This window comes from Olea europaea, unplaced genomic scaffold (assembly GCF_002742605.1).
Source record: "Olea europaea var. sylvestris unplaced genomic scaffold, O_europaea_v1 scaffold479, whole genome shotgun sequence".
NCBI classification, from domain to species: domain Eukaryota; kingdom Viridiplantae; phylum Streptophyta; class Magnoliopsida; order Lamiales; family Oleaceae; genus Olea; species Olea europaea.
Genome location: NW_019263103.1, coordinates 374,581 through 399,449, shown reverse-complemented (window position 1 = coordinate 399,449; position 24,869 = coordinate 374,581). Strand labels below are relative to the sequence as shown.

Sequence of the window (24,869 nt, the reverse complement as noted above, 5' to 3'; positions counted from 1 at the left end):
CCAGCACTCCCCTCCATGGGCCTTATTGCACTTTGGGCATCGTGGAGTAACTTTATTTGGTTTACTTGACCCTGATTCTGATCCAATATTGGACTTCTTAAATTATCCCAATCCCTTCCCTTTATTCGATCCATTCCACTTTCGTTTCCCATATGACTCATTATTCTTCTCAGTCATCCGATCCATTTCTAGACGATCAGAAATTGACTGCGCTCTTTGAAGCACTTCACTATATGTGGTCGTATGGTGAGATGCCATGATTTCTCCAATCTCTGGACGCAAGCCTAGTTCGAACCTTCTAGCCTTCTTTGGCTCGGTATCGACAAGATGTGTAGCATACCTAGAAAGTTGTTCAAACTTCCTTTCATACTCATCAAGCGACATATTTCCTTGTTTCAGCTGTAGGAACTCTGCCTCTCTCCGATCCCTCAGCGATTGAGGAAAGTATTTTGTCATTACCTCTTCCTTGAACTGTACCCAAGTCATAGCACATTGTTACGCTTCCGTTCTAGTGCGCGAAGCAGACTCCCACCAGTGGCCTGCTGCTCCAAACTATTCACATCTTAGAAGACATTCTCAGAGCATGTGTCTTGGATTTGGGAGGTAGTTGGGAGTCACATCTATCATTAGTGGAGTTTGCATACAATAATAGCTTCCAAACTACTATTGGCATGGCTCCTTATGAAGCTCTCTATGGTAGAAGATATAGGTCCCCAGTTTATTGGGATGAAGTCGGAGAAAAACGAATTTTGGGTCCGGAGATTATTGCAAGGACAGTGCAAGTAATTGATAGAATTAGGGATAGAATAAAGTCTGCTCAAGATAGACAAAAGAGCTATGCAGATCAGCGGAGAAAATCGATAGAATTTGAAGCCGGTGAAAAAGTGTTTCTAAAAGTGGCACCCATAAAAGGAGTTCTTAGATTTGGCAAGAAAGGAAAGTTGAGACCTCGATTCATTGGTCCTTTTGAAATTCTAGATAGAATTGGGAATGTAGCGTACCGTCTAGCATTGCCACCTAGACTATCAACTGTACATAATGTATTCCACGTGTCGATTCTTAGAAAGAATGTGCATGATCCCGAACATATGATAAGCTATGACTCATTGGAAGTACAGAAAGATCTAACAAATGAAGAGACTCCTTTGGAGATTGTCGAAAGGAAAACACATGCATTAAGGAATAAAGAAATTGCTTTAGTTAAAGTTCGATGGAAAAATCATGGAGTCGAAGAAGCTACTTGGGAAAAAGAAGAAGAAATAAAAGCCAAGTATCCAGAGTTATTCGGCTAAATAAGATAATTTCGAGGACGAAATTATTTTAAGGGGGTAAGGATGTAACACTCCGAATTTTAAATTTTTCCACGTGGGTTGGTAATTTAACAAATAAAAAAATCCATGTCCAACACTGTCATCACACTAAAGTCGAAAAGTTGAAGTGATAAACACGTCCCACTTATTTGCTTAAATGGTTTATTCCGCAAGCTTATATTTTTAATTTATCGTAACTTATTTGGATTGAATATTTAAGTGTTTTAAAAGTTATTAAAAATATATCGATATTATACTCATTTTATAGCTCTTGTTAAATAGTATAATTTGGAATTAAGAAAAAGTAATTTTGAGCTAGTATGTCTGAGTTATTCTAATAAAACGAAATATGTTATCTATTAATATTTTCTTAATGTATAATATAAAATGATTTTTCTCCTAGAAATATGTACGGTCATGTGGTCATAATGAAGGGAATGAATATGTTAGTATAATTGGATTTATTTAGACTTAATTATCTCCTTAACCATGATATTAACTTTAATTAATTAGAACATGCCCTTTCAAATTTGTAACAGTAACACACTTTAATTGACTTTACATTAACTCATGGTGGTTTAATTACATTAATCTTCAATTAACCTCAGATGACTTTTCACATTATGGAAGTTACGTGTGTGGAAATTATATATATATATGAGATGAAAATGATTTCTTCCACCACAGTTTATATTATACATACATCACGCCTCTTTATAATTTTAGAATTTTGAGCAAAGTATATCTTTTCACAAAGTCATTTTCAAGTAAATTCTTGGATATCAAATTGAGGTAAGAATACATGGTGCAAGTGGTAAATTCTTATTCCTTGATATATATGTAAATTTTGGCATGAGATACTTTAAGGCCTTCGGGTCGAATGCTATGTTAAATCCTTTGGGATAGACCGTTAGGTCAGAGAGAAGAAGTTAAATCCTTCGGGATAGACCGTCAGGTCAAAGAAAAGAAATTAAATCCTACGGGATATGGGGATTCTTAAGAAATTCCTAAGAAATGTTGGTATGTTATGCTATTTTTTTTTATATTTATATCATGTGAAAAAGGATGTGCACGTATTCTTACTGAGTGTTTTCAAAATACTCACTCTTACAATATTTTCAGATAAGAACGGGTCGTGAGGACGCGTGGAAGATTGACGGAGCGATGCTAATGTGGTCGTCAAGTAAAATTTCTAGAAAGGACAATCGTCAATTTATATAAAGAATATCTTTTTGTTAATATTTCTGCACGATATTTATTATATTGTTTAATAATTTGAAATCGAATATTTTCGATATATTTTCGCTTAAATTAGATAGAGAAAAGTTTTGGTAGCAGCTTGAGCTCATTTTTATTTAAAAATAACAATAATAATGAAAAAGAGTTTGGGGCGTTACAGTTCCAGCTCAAGTATTAAGTGCTTTAGGTGTGGTGAATAGGGGCATTGGGAGACTGATTGCGGGAAGCCTGCTGGTCAGAATAATAAAAATCTTCTGATTGAGGAGGATATGATAGAGGAGTTTGAGGAAGTTGGGGAACCCGTGTATGATGAGGGTGAAGATGAGGATGTGCTATATGGAGATGGCCAGGAGACCCTGGTCGTTCGAAAGAGTCTACTGACTCCTAAGGGTGACTAAGGGGATGATTGGTTGAGGACCAACGTTTTCCACACAACCTGCACAATTGCTGATAATTGATAGTAGCAGTTGTGAGAATGTAGTGTCTGAGGAGGCTATCGAGAAACTGCAACTGAAAATGGATCGTCATCCCAGACCATACAAGTTGTCTTGGCTGAATAAAGGCAATGAGGTAACGGTAGAAAAACAATGCTTAGTGTCTTTCTCGATTGGAAAAAAAATATTTTGATAATGCTTGGTGTGATATGATATCAATGGACACGTGTCATGTTTTGTTGGGACGACCTTGGCAGTATGATCCCAGTGTTATCCATGATGGGCGGAAGAATACTTATTCTCTTAATATCAAAGGGAAGAGAATTGTTTTGGTGCCTCGCAAGGAAGGAAACATCCCTGCCCCGGTAGTTAAAAACCCCAATCTACTTTCTATGTCCAGGTTCTTGGTTGAGGTGGGGCGTGAAAAAATAGTTTATGCTTTAATGCCTCGTGAAAATAGTACAGCGAATGTGGATTCAGAATTTTCAGCAGAAGTACAGCAGCTACTGATGGAGTTTTCTGACTTGATGCCGGAGGATCTTCCTCCAGGACTACCACCTATGAGGGACATTCAACAGCAGATCGACCTCATTCCGAGGTCGAGTCTACCAAATTGCCCAGCATATCGCCTCAGTCCCAAGGAAGCTGAAGAGTTGCAACGACAGGTGGTAGAATTATTGGAAAGGGGCTACATTCGTGAGAGTATGAGTCCTTGTGCAGTTCCTGCTCTCCTAGTGCCGAAGAAAGATGGTTCATGGCATATATGTGTTGACAGCAGGGCAATTAATAGGATTACAGTGAAGTACAGGTTTCCAATTCCTCGTCTGGACTACATGTTGGATCAATTGTCCGGTTCTAAGGTCTTCTCAAAAATTGACCTTAAAAGTGGATACCACCAGATCAGAATCAGACCTGGAGATGAGTGGAAGACCGCGTTCAAGACACATCATGGATTGTACAAGTGGATGGTCATGCCCTTTGGACTATCCAACGCACCCAGCACTTTTATGAGGTTTATGCATTAGGTTTTACGGCCTTTCATGGGGAAGTTTGTGATAGTTTATTTTGATGACATATTTATTTATAGTCTGACATGGGAGTCACATTTTAATCATCTTCATGCTGTCTTTGATGTAATGAGGACGGAGCGCTTATTCATCAATCAGAATAAGTGTTCTTTCTTCACAACTTCTGTAACTTTTTTGGGTTTTGTTGTGTCTACTGATGGTGTTCATCTAGATCAATCCAAAATTGAGGCAGTTTTGAATTGGCCGAAACCAAAAACTTTGCACGATGTCAGGAGTTTCCATGGATTGGCATCCTTTTATTGACGATTCATCAGAAACTTTAGTACCTTGATTGCTCCTATCACAGAATACCTTAAAGGGCGTGATTTTCAGTGGACTGAGGAGGCAGAGGCTAGCTTTCAATTGGTTAAGCAGAAGATGACGGAGGCCCCAGTCTTGGCACTTCCGAATTTTGAAAAGGTGTTCGAGGTAAACTGTGATGCGTCTGGAGTTGGCATTGGTGGTGTTCTGAGTCAGGGGGGACGTCTAGCAGCCTTTTTTATTGAGAAGCTATCGGGATCGAAGAAAAATTATTCCACTTATGACCTGGAGTTCTATGCCATAGTTCAGACTCTGAAGCATTGGCGCCATTACCTGGTACAGAGGGAGTTCATCCTTGTTACTGATCATGAGGCTTTGAAGTACATCAATGGTCAGCACAACCTGAGTAGGCGACGTGCAAAGTGGGTGGCGTACTTGCAGGAGTTTACTTTCACACTCAGGCATCAAGCAGAGAGTTTGAATTAAGTAGCAGATGCGTTGAGCCGTCGCACATTACTCCTTACCACCATGGGCACCAAGATTGTCGGATTTGAGGCATTTCCTGATATGTATGCTGCGGATCCTTCATTTGGGAAGATAATTCGGGAGGTAACTGATAATCACCGACATGATTTTGTTTTACATAATGGTTACCTGTTTCGTGGATTGCAATTATGCATTTCGGATTGTTCACTAAGGCAGCAGATTATTAGTGAACTTCATAACGAAGGACATTTTGGGCGAGACAAGATATTAGCATTGGTCTCTTCTGATTATTACTGGCCCAAGTTGAGCAGTGATGTGGTACATTATGTGGAGCGGTGTTATGTATGTCAGCGGTCTAAAGGGGCTCTTACTAATGCTGGATTGTACACACCATTACCCGTACCTGAAGCTCCTTGGTTTGATGTCAGTATGGATTTTGTCTGGGGCTTACCTTGAACACAGCGAGCGATGGATTCCATTCTTGTTGTGGTTGACAGATTTTCAAAGATGGCTCATTTTGTGACTTCCCGAAAGACAATGGATGCTACTCGGATTGTTCATCTTTATTTCAGAGAGATTGTGCGTTTACATGGTGTTCCACAGTCAATTACTTCTGATCGTGACACTAAGTTTATGAGTCATTTCTGGAGAAGTTTGTGGGAGAAACTTGGAACGAAATTGAATTTTAGCAGTGCATACCATCTCCAAACAGATGGTCAAACTGAGGTGGTGAATCGGAGTTTGGGAAATCTTTTGAGAAGCTTAGCCGGGACTAAATCGAAGCAGTGGGAATTGGCATTACCTTAAGCAGAGTTTGCTTATAATCGGTCGAGGAATAGAACCACCGGACTGAGTCTTTTTGAAATTGTCTATGGTCGAAACCCATCCGGAGTACTTGATTTGGCTCCAATTCCACGTGTGGGACGCTTCAATAACAAAGCTGATGAGATAGCTGAACATCTTCGAGGTATCCATGAGCAGGTAAAACTGTCCATACAGGATAGTAATATTAAGTACAAAGTTTAGGCAAATAGTCATCGACGCCAGGTGTTATTTGATGTTGGTGATTTTGTTTGGGCAGTATTAACTCGTGATCGTTTTCCAGCTGGGGAATACAATAAGCTAAAGGAGCGAAAGATTGGACCTTGTGAAGTGTTGTAGAAGATTAATGATAATGCTTACAGATTGCGCCTCCCGAGCCATTTGAAGACCTCTGACGTCTTCAATGTAAAACACCTAAGCCCTCGTTTTATGGAATCCGATGAAGTTACTGTGAACTCGAGGGCGAGTTCTTTCCAACCCGGGGCGACTGATGCAGGAGGATCCGAGTCGAGTGATGCTGATTTGTCAGATAGCACGATGATGGCGCTGAGATACCATGAGATGGCGGATCGGCGCAAAGATGGAAAGTGAATCACCATTATTTCCTTAATTGAGGGAATTTGACGTGTTTTTGATAATTTGGCCATAACTTTGGTTACGGTTATTGGAATCGCTATTATGACCCCAATCCGGAAAGCTCTCTTCAGCGTGCACGTCGTAGTCACCCAGATATGCTCGGTGGACATCAATTTCGAGCTCAAAATCCACTGTTTTCCTTTCCAAAATTCAATTTTAAGTTATTTTTTATTATTTATGGTAATATTTCGTTTCCTTTTTTTCATATCTTAGAAAACTCGAATTGAGCAAAATTTTTGGCAAATTACTTCTTTTACTTAATATTTTATTTTGGTATAATTTTGGGATTTTGCCATTTTTGGTAATTTTCCTATAATTTCATATTTCGCAGCTATTTAACCCGGCTTGTGGGTTAGTTTTCATCATTCTGCATTATTAATGATATTGAGTTGAATTCAGAGTATTTTCTCTAGTTTTTTTGGGAGTTTTCTGTCATTCTTTTCTTGCGAATCATCTGCTACAATAAGCCAATAGGATAATCACTATCCTACCCGACGTCAATATCCCTGTTTCTTTTTATAGACTCAATATGCTGAACACAATGATGCAATATTGCTAGTTGTAATTCCTGCTTCCTAGGCCTTGAAAGTTGCCACATGTGAAGCTATTAAAATTTCTAAGGAGCTTGATGGAGACCTTGCTCAAAAGGGATTGTGGAATTTATTTATTTATTTTTATTGGAAATGTATTGGGTTCAGAATTTTAGATCTCAATTTTGTATGGACATTGCTTCATTTTGGAGTCAATTAATAATGATTATTTGAATTGATATTGTTATCTTCTATATATCTTGTTTTGTATAAATTGTTCTATAAATTTAAAAAAATACAAAATTTAAGAAAAAAATGTAAAATGACTTATGGCAACTGTCAACAAAATGTTGTAAAAAATAAGGATGCAGTCATAGACAACAGGCAAAAAACGTTGTAGCAATACTGAAAAAATGTTGCGAAAATGTTATTTGCAAAGCTTAAAAAAAGTTGCAAAAATGCTATTAGCAAGGTTCAAAAAAAGTTGCAAAACGGTTATTCGCAACTGTATGCTTCTATTCTAAGGCAATATTGAGATTTGCAACATATGTCCAAACGTTGCAAAAGACCTTTAGCAACATTTTTTGAATGTTGCAAAATATTGTTTTTGTTGTTGTGATTAAATGATAATATTAATAAACTAAATTTTATATTAATACATTAAATAGGGATAATAGGGAGAATAAATAGCATTATTATTTGCATTATTTCTTATAGTAAATTAATTGAATGGTTTGGAAAATCAATCAACTCACTATCTTACCCATGTGTGATGAAATATGTAATGGTTAAAATTGCCTTAGAGTCTAGCAAGGAATGGCTTATGATCTCCATAAACATTTGACAATTTGAATTAAACTGCAAGAGAAATTCACATATAAACTAACACAGAATTGATTGCAAATATAATATCAATCAAATTACAACTGCACATAGACTAGCTTTTGTAATATGGGAGAATGGCGTAAACCGTTTTCAGTGCTATTACAACGAAGGCAAAACTAATAATTGGCCAGTATTTTGTCCAAAGTGGGGGAGAATAATCACTAGTCTGAAGTTTTACATGGCAAAGGTTTTGATTGTAGGTGTACATATCAGCTCGCTCATAAACAACAAATACGAGCTAGCCTCCTGTTTGCTTTTGTCAAGTTTTTGATTGATTTCGTAGTGTCTGAGACATTGAAACATTAACTCTGTATCATCTCTGACCAAGAAAGGAGGCAAGTAAAGAATGGGATATGCCTTGCAACGCCACATACTATTTGTGAAACTAATTCCTCTGCTTCCATAACCACGCCTTAGAGGCCTGAAATGCATACCAATTTTTCTCAATTCTGTGGTTGACGAAGATATTTTATCATCAATATTGGTAGCATCCTACAAATTACTTAGCTCATGCTGACCTTCCAAGTCCTTCTCTTCTGCTTCTTCTTCTTCCTTTCCCTCCTCTCCACATTTTGGCCCCAGTATTAGCAATTGCAGGCCATGGAGCGAATCAGAAGGCTGTTGGAGCCAATTAACTCTAAATGCAAATACCTTCCTAGAAAGCAGGGCTAGTCCTGTGGTGAGGCCGATGAGGCCTGCACCTCATGCCCAAAACAGGTGGGGGGCCTATTTTTGGCTAAATTTTTATTTTTTATTTTTTATAAAGAAAGAAAAGGGAAAATCTACTTTCATTCTTGCCTAGGTCTACTTTGCCCGACCTCAACGCCGTTATTTTGACGCCACAACTCCAATCGAAACGACGACCATGCGACTGCCTCATTTCGTTAGGTGGCTTATTCTTCCCTTCCCTTCACTCTTTCACAAATCACAACAAAAGAAAACAAATCACAACAATCTGCCCTTTTTTCAACCTTAACAGCAAATTTAGCTCTATTCTCCTGTTTCCCTTTACAAAATGCCAAAATCCATTCACACATTCCATTGAAGCAGGAAAACTTTTTAATTGTTACCCTTGGAAGCAGAAGATTGGAGGTCTGTACAGGTTAAGTGTATGTTGATTTGTCTAAATGGATTGATATAATGATATGTGATTGTTATCTTGGACCTTTGGTCTGAAACCTTGTTTATATGGTTCAGACATTGTTTACATGGTTCTTGCTTTGTGTTGTGGTTTTTGATTAAAATGGTGCATCTTTTAGTTTTCAATGAAACTGTGAAACATGTACTGGAGATGAAGTATCATGCGTTATACTTCGCTTGTAGTTATGCCTTTATTGTTTGTGTGTGCTTTATGCTGAGTTCTAGAATTCCGATGCACTGCTTGCAGAACTCTGAAATCTTGTTGTCATCATTTAAAGAGCTCAATAGCTGTTATATTTTCAGTTTTATTTGTGAAATACTTCTTTGTTTTTACATGTTTGTTTGAACTTGAATAAGAGATATGTAATTTATTTAGGAATTGTTCGTGTCAAGGATAAGGCCTCCTTATGTGTTATTCGGTTATTGTTTTGTCCATTCTAATATTATTTAACCGGGGAAGTTTGGGTAAGATTCTTGAAGTTAGGTTGTTTATCTATTTGCAGAATATAATATTTTCTTCATGATTGTTTCTGGTTACTGACATATTTGAATATCTAGTTTTCTTGTCAAATAGTTCAATGGTTGGGATTTTTGACTCAAAATGATAAACTATTGAGACAAGATACAAAATTATTTTTATTTTGTTTGTGGATGTTATATTGACTCACCTAGAAGTTACGACATGTTTGTGCATAATGCTACATTGTAAATGTCTTGTGAAATGATTCCTACTTAGTAGGATAACATTTAGCTAAAATGATCTACAGTTTTTAAATTGGCTCAAGCTTCTGTTAAACAGAATAGATTAATGCAATAGAATTGTATATTTGTATTGGTGGTTAATGTTAAATTTTTATTTTAGGCTTGTGAGTTATGATGGTAGCATTCTCAAGGTTGTGATTTCATAATTTTCTTTGAAATTCCACTTTTCAGGTAAGCAATGGCTTGCTTCAACTTGTTATTGAATATATTGAAAATGTTTCAAGCCTTGTCGACTTACATAATTGTGGTATAGTCGGCTTATATGATTTGTTATTGTAGGATCAATATCACATGCATACGTACTAACTATATTGAAACCATTAATTACGAGATGATTGAGATATTTTCTAATTATCTTTTAGGTTAATCTTTGAGCATTAGATATACATCATGCCTCCTAAATATGAATCTGTAGCTCTATATTAGCAATATGTTGCATAATACACTGTTGGATTTTGCATTTTTGCTCATTTGGGGAGGCCTAATTTTTTGAGTTCGCCTTAGGCCCCGAAAATCACAGGACCGGCCTTGCTAGAATGTCTATGCAGTAATGGTCTAGAGTCGTGAGTTTATTGTGCTGGCAACAATAATAATTGATACAAAGCTATCCTACACAAATCTGACGGTTCCTCCCATTTTCCTCTCTCTATTACATTCCTGAAATAGCTTTGCTTCATTAATTCCTTGAGCACTATGAATGGAATTTGGTTTCCAACAAAGAACATGGCCTCAATCCATCTTTAATTTCCTTGTACCTGTTATTTTTCTTTTGACCAAATATGATATGGCTAGGAGTATAGCCAAGTTGCTGGGCACCTCCAAGAACATACGACACAAGTTGTAGGAATAAACAACCATCTTTAATCATCATCCATCTAAACTCAGGTCCAGACAAATGATCCACTGCGCCGTCGTCATAGGTAGCTCTTGCCTCTTTGTCTATCTTTTTCATTGCAGACAAGTGAATTTCAATGGTCACCGCTGCCCTGTCTGTGGAGTTTTTCAGTAAATGCTACCAAGCCTCCCCCTAAAATACAACTCCGAGGACTTACCGTTGCGGTAAAATGGACCAAATCTCGGGTAAGATTCTTTTAGTTTTGGGCTCTCTTCATCACTAGTTCCTCTTAACTTACATATCCTGCGGCGTGGCCATTTTGTGTTGTTCAGAGGGGTTGTATTAGTCTCTCTAGATTCGTTCTCCATACCAGATCCATGAATTTTAGCCCCAAACTTCAACCCCATCTGATGAGTGTAATCTTCCCATTTCATAACAGGTGACAGTTCTATCTTCACTCTATGCCACTGTAGAGCCTTTCCATCTATATGAATTGATGCCAATTCAACTTTTACGTCATCCGTTGTTTTATACAAATCAAATAATTCATTGCATTTGTAAACCCATTCATCAAAACCGTCACCAGAAAACTTGGGAAATTCAACTGCGGGCAATCCTGCAGTGCAACAAGGAGATGGATTATTTCTTTCAATTGATTCTCCAATCTTTGTACTAATAAGAGAACTAACATGATTGCTTAAGTCTTCTAGCGACTTGTTTTGACCATAAAGGAACTCTTCCATTTTCTTCTCATATTTTTCTGAAACTTCCTTGAGAGGCTTCATTGTTTCCTCAATCCCTTTGATCTCTTTTAGTTTTGGATGTATACCTTCCTCCAAGTATTATGATAAAGAACGAAGAAAAATGTCGGAGATATAGAAACCGAAGAGGCTGTGGATGGAAATGTCCAAGTTAAATTTACAATCTCATTAATGACATGATTATCAATCATGCCTTCGTAATTATTAATTAAAAGAAACAATATATATCTAACGTGTTTGACAGATACAATTTTAAAATTTCAAAAATCATTTCATAATTAAATTTTACTAATTAAAATTGATAAGTAAAAATATTGTATTAATTAAATATGACTGTCACAATATTATATGATTTATGGTCACAAATTTCTACTGTCAGAATCACAGAACGTCGTAGTCATAAATCACAAAGTTTATAGGTCACAAAAATTATCAAATTAATTGGTCACACTTTCTCGGTCACAAATTTCAAATTTTATAGGTCATAAATTATTTATTGGTCACAAATTATAAAATTAATAGGTCATATTATTTTGCAACCACAAATCACAGTCGATTCACAGCCACAAATTATCAAATTAATTAGTTAAAACTTAACAAATTGTGAGCCATGATTACAAGTTTAATTGCAATCTCATATTTTTTTGGTAATGTATTATTTATTTGTCACAGTATGATCGCATATTATTTATTGATTACAAATTAATCAATTTATTGGCTACGATTTCTCAAATAATTGATCACAAAAACTTTTTATCCCAGCCACCCAAATCCACCATCAACACCAAACCAATGTGCCATTTAACTACAATTGCTAGCACCACCACCACTGCAAGCAACACCGTCACCTGCACCACTACCGTTAGTACCACCACCATCTCACCATCACCGCCAACACTACCACCACTTTCAAAACACCTACAACCAACAACATAATTATCTTGAAACTCCAGCTCAGCAGCAGATCAAAAATGGAAGAAACAACCCCAAAACCATCATCATTGCACAACAATGCTCACCATTGTGAGCGTCGCTATAATGGTCTTTTGGTGATCTCACAACGATTAGGGATGACAATGAGGTGGGAATGGGATGGGTCAGCCATTCCCACCTCCATCCCATCGGGTATTTTTGTTATCTTACCACATATCCATACCCCGACTAAATCGAGATTGGGCGGGTCTAAGGCCCAATTTATTTTTTCTTTTTATTTCTTATTTATTTTATTTTTTATATCCTTAGTAAATATTATTATTTTTTTACCAATTTGTCAAAAACAACTTATGTTCTTTTTAAAAATGATGATAAATTTATTATTTTTGTTTGATAAAAACTTGAATATAAAATTAACTTTAAACAGGACGGATAGCAGGACAGGGACTATATTTCCCATACCTGCCCCATACCCGCTTCTGGTGACATGGCCTGCTCCGAATCACCCTAATGGTTTCGAAACGTGACGTGCACTAATGATAGATATTGACTAGATGCCATATCTACTGCCAAGCCCGACTATGAAGTACTACTAATTATGATCCAAAATAAGATACTTATCAAAAATATGCATTGGACTCAAAATATATATATATGTTTTTTTTTTCCATGTTCAAACCAAATGATTCATATCACTCAATATGTCATATGGCTTTAACTCCAAAATCATCAAGCTCCTTGTATTATCAAGAACCAACTACTACCTGTAAGAAAATTGTAGAAAAATATGAGTTGATAGCTCAGTGGAAGGAAAATTTTGAAAATTATACTCTGTCATTTATATATATTTATTGATGGTTGAGCTTATGTTACTTAATAATTCACGAGAAACTTCATATATAATTATAGCCAATAAATGAGACATTCTCGTAACTCTATAAAATATCATCTCATCCATATAATACAAATCCAAAAAAAATGTACCCTATGACTGAACTGTAATCTGTCGCTCGGGCTAAACACTTTCGACACGGGTCTTTGGCCCCCTCCGTAATACGAAAACGGGTCTCAAAGACCTGTGATAATCAATTCTAGAACACGACTAAAGCCCCTCAGTGAATTATATGTATACAGTCGACCCCTTCTTCCATAGTCAAGGCCCCTCTATGTAGTATAGAACACGGCTAAAGCCCCCTAGTGAATTAAAAGAAGTATATAATTGCATATACTTTTCTGGCCAATCTCAATATCTCATGTGTCTCACATTACAACTCAGAGGCACTCCATATCCAATCTTTGAATTCCACATATATCAATCATTTAATTGAACAAATAATTCACAATCACACGTAATATAATAGTATAAGTACTTTATCGATATTTGAAATATATAGATTTTTCCACTCATTAATGTATGGATAGCAATCTGATTAAATTGATGGACATTACCAAACTTTCACGTCACTACCTGAAAGAACGGTATAATAACTCAAATTAAAAGCTAGCAATTAAACTAATACAAATCTACCACATAATTCCTCTAACTTCTATATTTATTCTTGCATCTCTATTTCTTAAACTTTTCATCTCTTTAATTATTACTTAACATGATCAAGTCCATTAAATCACTATAATTTCTTAAAATCACTACCTTATACATATACTATACAAACCGTATACATTGCCTAATCCAACGCCTAAACTTCAACATTCATCATTCAATTTCATTCAAACACGTAAAATCTGTGAAAACAAAATCTTGACAAAAACAGCACTAAAGTCCAGCGTATTGGAATCTGGCACCTGTTTTTGTATATTGAAAACTAGCACCGAAACGGTGGATAGAAATAACACTTTTCAGGGCAGAATTTTAGAAACAAAACATGTGTACTAGAATTGCTCAAAAATGGCTTAAAATGGAGGAATCAAACACCAAATCCTTAAATTAAGTGGTTGAAATCATATAATCACAAGAAAATCAAAGAATAAGTATACATTTCATAAACAAATTTTCAAAGTTTCACTTTCTTCAACACCAATCTTCCAATATACATTTCTTTGACATAATCTTGTTTAATACCTCAAATACATGTCAATAACTACTAATTCTTGCTAAACTTTGACTATAAGCGAATTGTTCATAAACCCTAGAAATTGAATTAACATACCTCTTTAAAATAAGGAGGGATTGAAAAACCATACATCAATAAGTGTTTAACGATCATTTCCCATCTCCGAACCAGCCTCTTCTTCTTCTTTCCCTCCCTCTCCTTCCTTTTCTTTCTCCCGTTTCTTCTCTGCTTCTGATATTTTATTTTTTATTTTTTATTTTTACCTTCATTCTCCCCAAATGAAAAGTAATGGGAAAGATAACTATCACAAATTTGTAATGTAACTTTTAGCCCTATAATTTCTAGTAATAGAAAGCTAAATCCCTTTGATTCCTATATTTTATTTCTAGCCCTCAAATATTTGTAATTACAACTTAAGCCTCATGAAAATAATTTATTCAACTTAAGTCCTTATTTGACTTTGACCAAATGAATTTTGGACTTTGACTAAATAATTTTCTTGACTTTAACTATATATTAATGGGGTGTAACATCGGGGCAATGACCCTCACCTCATACCCGTCCCATTTACCCAATTAGTCGGGTAATCTCCACCCCATTCGGGGCAGGATCCCACGAGTATTGGGTTAAACCTTTTTTTCTTTTTCTTTTTTCATCCCTATCAACCATGGTCTTTCGTGTGAGAGTGAGAGTGAGAGAGAGAGGGGGCTGGGGGGAGTGATTTAGGGCTTGGGAGTGAAAATGGGGTGGGGGTGAGTGGATGGTGGTGGGGTAGGTGAGTATGTGGATTAATTTAATTTTATAATGTTATTATCAATGTTGAAATGTTGAATTATCACCTGATTTCTGAATAAGAATGCTTTTAAACCTGATTTTTGAGTTGGTGTAATTTCCATAGAAGAAAACTTATCAAACCTTGGAGACTAAGTTATAAATACAGGCAATGAATTAAGCAATTCGGAGAACGGATATAAAAAAGAAACACGCAGCAGAGAGAGATATTTCCACATAGTTGTGGTGTTTGTGCATGAGAGAGAGCGCTTTGAGAAATAGAAAAATGCATACACGTTTTCATGGTACGCCTAGCATCCTAACTTTGTATAAGAAAAAATTGTAACAATGAGAAAAATATTGTATTGTCGAGTTTTTAATCAATAGTCTTCTCCTTATGTGTACGTCAAATGTTTATCTAGCCAGATTAAAATTGTGTAGAAAAGTTTCATGTCCAAACATAATTTAATTGAGTTGTATTTGAGTTGAGTTCTTAGGTCGAACCTCATTTATTTCAGACCTAACATATCAGCCAATAGCGAAGACAGGAACGTGGAAAATGAAAAATATCTCATTTCCACTTCCGTCCGCTACTCAATAAATTACTGAAAAATGTTCAGCTGCAATAATTCAATTTACCCTTCCTACCTAACATTGATTATTTCTATTTACCACTCCCACCATACGCACAGGCAAGTGATTGATCTACTGATTATTGGACTGGATTTCCTTGCATCTCGACTTGATATTTTCAATAGAGTAATGCCATTTATATTCACCAAATACAATCCCATGTAATGTGACATTAAATGATAATGTTAACATACTAAATTTCATGTTCATACATTAAATAATGCTACATGGGATCATAGTCAGAGTAAATATGATTATTATTTGCATTATTGCTTATAGTTATTTGAAATACATAATGGTTAAAATTGCTTTAGAGTCTAGCAAGAAATGACTTAAGATCTCCATAAACATTTGGTAGTTTGAATTAATACATCTCTAAAACTTCAATCCTCAGTCAAGATATCAAATATGAACTAGCGGAGAACTGATTGCAAATATAATATCGATCAAATTACAAACAATACTGATCATAGACTAGCTCTTGTAATATGGGAGAATGGGGCAGTATTGTTACGATGAAGGCAAAACTAATAATTTACCGGTATTTTGTACAAAGTGGGGGAGAATAATCACTAGTCTGAAGCTTTACGCGAAGGTTTTAATTATAGCTTTCCTCGGGGAGTTAGTCTTCTTAAGATTCCTGACGGCTTGAGTTTGTGTTTAAGATAATTTGCTTGAATGGTACCTGTGGAGCCAAAGTGAGACGCTCTACTCTTAATTTCATTAATTAATTAATTAATTTTTTCCCTTAAATTAAAGTCATATTAGGATTTAACAGTTTGTTTTTAACTCAAGTAAGCATTTTGTAGTAAACTCATAATACATCAAAGGAAATCAAATTAGTAATATAAAGAGTTAAAAGAATCGCCAAATTTATATTATACCAAAAGAGAATTTTGTTTTACAAAATACACCTCATAACCCGTTAGTCATATGACTACCAAAAATTTTGATCAAAAGAAACGCTTGTAGATTTTTCAAAAGTTTCCTATAGATCTATTCTACAGCAATCTGATTTGGCGGTATGTTAAAGTTTCTCAAAATCCTTTCATTTTCACCACTCTTTTACTAGGCACCTTTTTTTTATTTCTTTTTTATTTTTTACATAATGGCACCTTGTTGTCTACTCTACATACATTATATTATCTACGTAACGACAAGTGACCAAATCATAAACATCAATCATCACCATTACAAAATCCTCACCATCTTTAAAAGTTTCGATCTCTTCCTCCTCGACAACCATCGTATAAAAATGTGTATAGTGAGTACGCCTATATATAACATGTATAGCCATGAGGTCCTTAGTAATTTCGGCATGTCTGGTGCTACGGACAATTTCAGTTTCTCGCGGGGGCATCTATAGTACAAAATATAAAAACGTGAACCATAGAGTTCAGTTAATATGATGATGTGATGATGCATGTCAAGCATACATGGCCCAAATCCTTATTATAGTGTACCGTATAAGCTCAAAATTAACATGACTTTTCTTGCGCACAAACCAATATCAACGCATCCGTCGTTGCCCATCGAGACTCAGGATGCCCCATCAGTATATCTTATATACATATTCAAGGCCAGGCCTACACATATATACAAAGCTTCAAGTGCCTATCCGCAGTCCCAAGGCCACCAAGGGACCTCTTGACACTGCCTGTATATATAGGTGCCGAACTCCCAATACCCTATCCTTGGCTACCCTTAATGACCGTTAGGAGCCTCAAGCGGTATAGTTATTCAAACACAATAGTATGGTACATCTATAATGTGATTCACATTCAAAATTTTCGACGACAACTCAATCAGCATGATAACAAAAGTATGCATCACATAGTAAAAAGAGACAAGCACATATAAACACATAATTACATATATTAATGTATCTTGTACTGTAGTTGAAAAACATCATAATTACCTTTTACGCGACTTCCTTGATCGATGTCTGCATTAATACTATAACCTCTAGATTAATCATATCTTATCTTATTATTTCCCAATTATCACATCTAAACTAAACTTATAAGATAATATACGTTACTTAATAATATACCCTAAAAAAAATTAATGAAATTAGTTTACCATTAACTACTACTAATAATAATAATAATAATAATAATAATAATAATCTAAGTGAAATTCTCGTTACTGTCATTAAATAACCTCCATAAAATTATTACACGTACAATTTAAGCCCAATGCACTACCATGTTATTTTCCTATTTCATACTTGATCCACTTTTCATTTCAATTAACACAATTATATATATATACATCCAGACCCATTAGTAAATTTTCTTATTCAATCCATAATCTTCTTTACCACATTTCCATCATATCTCACCATTGATATTATGCATTATAACAATTTTTCTTCATATCTTATCACATAACTAGATCAAAGTAATTTAAGTTTAAACCTCAAGTACTAATTATTTTCTTTCTTCCCATCTAAATTTACCATGTCTACATATATAAATATAATAGTGGCCCAATTTTCATAACCATTATCATGATGATATTGACAACTATTATACCAAGTTATTTTCTATCCCTACTCACTTCTTCTTTACTACATTTCCCCCAAATGTATTTTATACAATCTTTAATAATGCAAGCAAAATAAACTAAAACTCAATATGTCTTGAGCTAATTTATAAATTTTAAAATTTTCAAAGTTAAGATTTTGAAATGGAAAAATTATAATTTATCTTCCTTTATTTTTATTAATTAAACTAACTATAATATTATCTTTTATCAACCATTAAAGAACCCTAAAACCACACATTTTAATTCCTATTTATAAACCAGCTAGGTACTTAAAATAAATAAATAATTAATTAATTAATTATCTAAATAAATAATTTAACTAAATTTTTTTTTCATAGTAATTAACTTAAAGAAAATGCATACCTTAAGAAGTGAAAATGATGGGAAACAAGGTATGGAAAATCTCACAAGTATCCCCTATTTATAGTTTTTGTTAGGGGTTAATTGTGCAATTTCACAAATTGCACATCTAATCCCTAGGATAATGTGTTTTTTTTTTTTTTTTTATTTTTTTTTTTTAGACCTTGGACCACATATGCAAATATTTCTTTGTTTATAAAATTGTACCTTTAACCCTAGGGCAAATATGCAATTATAAAATTTCATTTTCAATCCTCATAATATTATTTTAATTACAATCCCTAATAACATTTATTCTATCATTAAATTAAGTTCCTAAAATTAAAAACAAACTCTCTAAAATATAAAAATCTTTACTAGAAAATTTGGGATGTCACACAAAGAGTTTGGCATCATTAGGCATAGGTATCAGCTTGCTCATAAACAACAAATAGGAGCTAACCTCCTGTTTGCTCTTGTCAAGATTTTGACTTATTTCGTAGGGTTTGTGATATTGAAAAATTGCACTTTTATATGCTTGTTTACTTGTGAATTTAAAATTATGAGGGACAAATATGTCTTCCTACACCACTTTTTGGATAGAAACATAACAAAGAATAAGATTTCATAATTAACGGAATGTTGATGACAAACACATGATAAAAAAATTTAAAACATAAGTGCAATAAAAAGCAAAGATTGGATGCTTGTAATGAAAATAATAAGTGGCGCAACTAAAAGAAACTGTTATGGCAATTTACTTACCCTTTAAGTTACTTAATAATGTTAACCAATTATCAAATATCATCATTATTATGGTGAAATGGATCAATTTAATCGTAGAAGTGTGTAAATGGATGATACTAATGTTACCAAGGATTTATCTGATTGAGGTGATGTAATGTTGATCGTAGTATCTGACGTGGAGTCTAAGCCTGACGAGGAGTGGATTCTTGATTCGACATATTTACACCATATGTGTTTCAATTAGAATTTATTTTAAACATATGAGGCTATCAAGCAAGGTGGAGTTGTCAAGGAAACCAACTAATCTTGCCATATTGTTAGAATCGGTCAAGTCAAATTGAGGTTGTAGGATAGGATGGTTAGAAAAATTGATCAGGTTTAACATGTTCCAGACTTGAAGAGGAATCTCATCTTGCTAAGTACTCTAAATTCAAAGGGGTATAAATTTTCTGGTGGAGTTGGAGTCTTGAAGATCTAAAGGGGTGTTCGAATTGTACTGGAGGGATGGAAAAAGTCTTAGTTGTACATCTTGCAGGGTAGCGCAGAACCAATTAAGAGACATCTAGACAAGTTCAGTACCGTGGTGAAAATACAATTTGGTATAGTACCTCTTGTGTCGGGCTTTAGGTCTGTTCAAAACATTGCTCAGGGTAGTGTTGGTGATTCTATTTTGCCATCAATTTCAGTGGATACACTGTGTTCAGTTGCTAAGGTTGGATCCATTGAGCGTAGGTATGATGGTGCCGGTGAAGTCAATGATGCTTTCGAGATCGTTGAAGGTGACAGTTCTAACAAGGGGCCTTCTAATCAGGCATTTGGTATGGTTTCTGCTATAGTATGTGTTTTAACCTTGTTTGGTCAATAGTAATTCCTAGGTGGAATTTTTGGGAACCCAGGAGTAGGGTTCAGGTGTTGCGCGTGGACACCATGTAGAGGAAGATGTTTTTGGTGATAGAGAGTTCTGGTTACTGTTGAGGATTTTGACTATTTCATTACAGATGGACTTATTTCTCAGGTGGAGAAATTTTGGAGCTTTGTTCGTTGCATCGAAATTTGGGTTGAAGTGGAGATTGATAGATTTTGTGCCCCAAATTAGGGAGATTTTTTAGAAAATGTTATTTCCTTATTTTCACGTAATTTTATTGAAAAATATTGTTTCCTTATTTTCACGTGATTTTATTGGAAAAAATATTAGTTTCTTAATTCCACATTATTTTCTCCATCTTTATGGCATGATATGTACCTATAAATAATGACATCTTCATTCAGTTTTGTTCAAAAAAAAATTGTTATGTTATAATTTTCTCTCCGTATTGTTATAATAAACACTACACCAAAAATAGGTTTTTACAACGGTCAAAAAACGCTGCAAAAAACCTTTTGCAGCGTTTTACCGTGTATTGCAAATGTCGATGCTACCATTGAGGGAAGAGTTTTTGCAACGTTTGTTAAACGTACAAAATATAGGCTTTTGCAACGTTTAACAAACGTTGCCGTGGGTCTTTTTTTTTTTAAGAGTAGAATGATTCACATATATCAACCACTAAATATAATAGAAAATAATTATATCAAATAACTCCAATAATCATTATTAATTTAACTCTAAAATATAACAATATTCGTACAAAATCTAGATCAAAAATTCTAAAACACCTAAAAATCCAATACATTTTCCCCAAAAAAAAAAAAAAAAAAAAACCGACTAACTTAGTAGTGTGTGAACCCACCCTATCGGCCTTCTTAATTTTCTTTTCAGCAATCTTCAACATGAGTTGTGATTTGAACATCGGTACTAGCCTATGAAAAAGGAGAAAAAGATAGATACCACATTTTAGACATTTGTATCATTTATAATCGAGAAGAAAAGTAAAGAAAAATAAGTAAGAACCATTGACAATACAAGAACCTAAAAAAGAAAACCCATAAATCACATCACGGTTGCAAAGATCAAGTGAGACTTCCATGCCTGAATTCCCACATCCCACAACTACAACTCTCTTTCCTCTAAAACTTTCACCAGAATTATAATCACAGACATGGATGCAAAACCATCAACTACACTTCTTTTGAATAAACCAAGAATAAAACTTGAACGTTGTTCCTACATTGTTACAAAATTTGACCTTGTTCTTACCATTGAGAATTGAATGAACAAAGGTTACGTTTAGGTTTTGTGATGTAGAATTTCCACAAAGGTTAAAACAATTAGGGGTTAGCATTCCACACTTCTACATTATAATGAATAAAAAAATTCAGCTGAGAATAAAACTACAATGCAATGAGTCAGTGACAAGGTCCCTAGGGTAGAATGCAAAAGCAGTCTATCTAACTCAAGTGTTTAACATGAAATTTGCATCAAAACAATCCAAAAAAAATAATAGTAACAAGTAATATGTGACCTTTTCAAAATGAACAAAACAAAAATAAACAACCAGCATGTGACATTATTAAAATGTATGACACACTGCTCCAATAACTAATCAAATAATGTCAAGGATAACAAATGAGATGAAAAACAGCAAAACATTGACGCATTCTATGATGCCAATTCAAATTAACGTTAATTTGCATGACTGATTCAATTTTTGAACTTCCACTTTCAATCCAAGTCAAATTAACGTTAAACCAAGGAACTTAACTTGTTTTTTCAAGCCCCTCCTCCCATTAAAGAAAAATGGAATTTTTTTTTAAAAAAAAGTTTTGTTGAAGACGAATAAACTAAAGAAACTAGTTTAAAACAAATTATTTACTACCAACCAAAAAATATTGAACTTATAAATGGAGCAGAATTTTACGGGAGATATAATGTTTAGACATACAAAAAATAAAGATAAAAAAATTGCAAAATGTATAAAAATACAAGTTTGTTGGATTAAATTAATATGATATATTCCATGCATATAACAAGAGCCTTGAAATTAATTCAAGTTAGAATTAAATCGTTTCTAATTCAAATTCCAAGCACACGCCCTTCATGCACCTTTTTTTATGTTATTTGACTTGAACAAATTTTGTTTTATTTCAACTTATGATTCATACAGAACGAAGACCCTCGGTAAGCATAGCAGTGATCAAGTCATTACCTTTCTTCTTGACTCAGCTCCTGCAAAGAAGACGATTAATTGAAACTTAGAAATTGAAAACACAAAGCTGTGACTATTTAATTAACTTAAGAGCAAGCATGAAAAACAATAACCATGGAAGCTGAAATCTGAAAAGGTGATACACAATGCAAGGAGCAAAATTTATGTTAATTTACAAATTTTGGTAATTGTAAATATTTTTATGTCGTTGGCACCTCCATTATCCCTGTACAGATTTGGAGATCAATTTAAAAAAAAGAAAATATGAAGCAAATAGTATGAAATGAAGCTCAAGTTTTGGGGTCCCACAAAAATAGAATGCCCGAATTTTGTTATATCACTGATCACCCAAATAAATCTTGATTTGAAGATGTGCAACTCCAATTTAATAACCAGTTGAGAACAAGGCACTTGCAATTACTTCAAATTATTATGACGGGTGAAAAGGAATTGTACACACACATTCTGAAGATATTTTTGTATAAACAAAACACACACATTCCACATAAATTCCACACGATAAAATGAAAATGTGGAATTGTAATGAATAATGTAGAAGAGCGGAATGCCAAATTTAAATAAATGAACACATTCAATTCTGTATAGGCAAGCTCTAATTGAGTTCAGGTTTTAATTTTGATCCTGGGTTTTGGAGTTAAGCAATTCTCTTCTCTAAGGTTTCAAAATTAGAATTTTCCAGCCCGAATTCTACATCTCAATTATCCAAATTCGTTAAAATTTTCCAATTGTAAATTCAGTTTCTGTTTTGGGGTTTTAATTTCTCTCTCGATAGAGTAAAAGTTGTACCCTTTTCTGGCGGAGTTGTAGACGGATAACTGCAATGGCTTTCGTACAGGCCATTCCATCCATCGTAACAGTACATTCGCTCCTCCACCCCCAGCGCCGCCGAATCAAAGTCTTCTTCAGTCTTAAGCACGACAGCCAACGCAGGGTAATCAGTACCTTAAAAATTGGGGCCCTTATAGCGGCAAAGAGGGTTCCGCAAACAATCAAAACTATAATGAATCTGAGCTCATATTATCAATATACATGCTACAGATCATCATCTTGGGGAGGGATGAATGGAGAGAGGCGAGAAAGAGAATACATGAAAGAGAATAGGATTTGAGTTATTTTGGGTTTTTATCATTTATTTTATTTGAGAATTTTTTTTGACTGTTTTCACAACATTTATTAACTGTTACCAAAAATAGAACCTTTTACAGCACTCAATAAATGTTGCGCATAGGTTCTTTTTGCAACGTTTGCCAGTTGCAAAAGGTTCACTTTTCACAACGTTTATCAGACGTTGGGAAAAAATGTTCAATAAACGTTACACTTTTTGCAAAGTCCAATGAACGTTGCAAAAGAATATTTTCGCAATGTTTTATTGAGTGTTGCGAAAGATGGAACTTTTCGCAACACTCAATAAACTTTGCAAAATGAATCATTAGCAATATCTATTTAAAAAATGTTGTCAAAACTCAATTATTTTAATCAATGGCAACATTCACTTATTAAAATGTTGCGGTAGATCCCTTTAGCAACACTTAACTATCGAACGTTGCCTTTTATGTGTTGCAAATGACCATTTTTGGTGTAGTGATAACCTTGTTGATGTGAGTTATCATGGCTGGACAAGTTTCATATTAAGGTTCGTCGACTATCTAAAACTTTCAGATAATGTGGTGGTATGTGAATATGGTTCACGTAAACGTGTGAAAAGTAACTTATGTTGGGAATTGATTTAAACATGCACAGCGGAATTTAACAGATTTCAATTCCCATTCAGGATTCAGCTTTGTATTTAGATAAAAACTGTGATGAGAAATATACCTTTTGTGTGATTTGCAAACTCTTTCGCGTTATTCCTTTCCAGCAGCTTGAATCTGCCACTACCGAACGTTAGAGATTAGCCACTGACACTCAGATAGTTATCCATGTGGAATCTCTTAGCGGGTCTCCAATGTTTTGTTCTACAACAAAACATCCACATGTTCATTTAAGTGTCACCACACTTTAGCTCGTGAGATCAGCTACTTACTTCATAAGTAAGAAATGCCACACGTGATGGTCTAACTGTATTAACGATATCCGTATCTCGTTATTACTTACGACCATGGTTTATTCAAGATCCAATTATATGTAATTTGTATCTCACAATCACAACTCCTTGTGATTAACAGATTACCTAAAAATTGGGTCTTCGAATTCTATTATTTAATATTATTTATTACAAAATTAATTTAAATAAATAATAGATCTCGCCAAAATCAAATGCATTAAATATATTAAAAGCGTTTACAACCTAAATCGATTGGATCTAGGGCATAACACTTACAACTTATAAATGAATAATTACATGTTTGGTTTAATTTAGGGGCGAAGATGATCAAAGGAAGAACACCCAAAAATTCAAGGCTGATGTGAGAAAGAAATTCATAAACAGTAGATATCGCCTTTGGGGCATTTTAGGAGATCAATGGAGCAGCGAAAAGGACATTCAGCGTCTCAAACCCCTCTACTATGTTGCTTAAACCTTACAAACTTTTTTGTTTGCATAAATTGCAGGA

The 24,869-nt window shown here is 34.6% G+C and overlaps 2 protein-coding genes across 2 annotated transcripts; both read right to left on the bottom strand.

Annotated features, from left to right (window-relative positions):
• Positions 1 to 9,988: 9,988 nt before the first annotated feature.
• Positions 9,989 to 14,422, bottom strand: LOC111388263. The gene is made up of 2 exons (XM_023012950.1): positions 14,270 to 14,422; positions 9,989 to 11,298 (listed from the first exon to the last, which is right to left on the bottom strand). The coding sequence occupies exon 2, from the start codon at positions 11,190 to 11,192 to the stop codon at positions 10,575 to 10,577; it is 618 nt and encodes a 205-aa protein (XP_022868718.1). The 5' UTR covers positions 11,193 to 11,298; positions 14,270 to 14,422; the 3' UTR covers positions 9,989 to 10,574.
• A 6,359-nt stretch (positions 14,423 to 20,781) lies between these two features.
• Positions 20,782 to 23,405, bottom strand: LOC111388261. Its single transcript, XM_023012949.1, has 3 exons — positions 23,104 to 23,405; positions 22,297 to 22,316; positions 20,782 to 21,010 (listed from the first exon to the last, which is right to left on the bottom strand). The coding sequence occupies exons 1-3, from the start codon at positions 23,164 to 23,166 to the stop codon at positions 20,782 to 20,784; spliced, it is 312 nt and encodes a 103-aa protein (XP_022868717.1). The 5' UTR covers positions 23,167 to 23,405.
• Between the last annotated feature and the right edge of the window lie 1,464 nt (positions 23,406 to 24,869).

Excerpts from the sequence above, each read along its gene's own strand:
- LOC111388261 (XM_023012949.1), bottom strand. The coding sequence starts at position 23,166 with ATGGATGGAATGGCCTGTACGAAAGCCATTGCAGTTATCCGTCTACAA. Across the intron at positions 22,317-23,103 it reads TACAACTCCGCCAGAAAAGG|GAGCTGAGTCAAGAAGAAAG; the intron begins GTACAACTTTTA and ends TCTTCTTTGCAG. Across the intron at positions 21,011-22,296 it reads GAGCTGAGTCAAGAAGAAAG|GCTAGTACCGATGTTCAAAT; the intron begins GTAATGACTTGA and ends CCTTTTTCATAG.
- LOC111388263 (XM_023012950.1), bottom strand. The coding sequence starts at position 11,192 with ATGAAGCCTCTCAAGGAAGTTTCAGAAAAATATGAGAAGAAAATGGAA.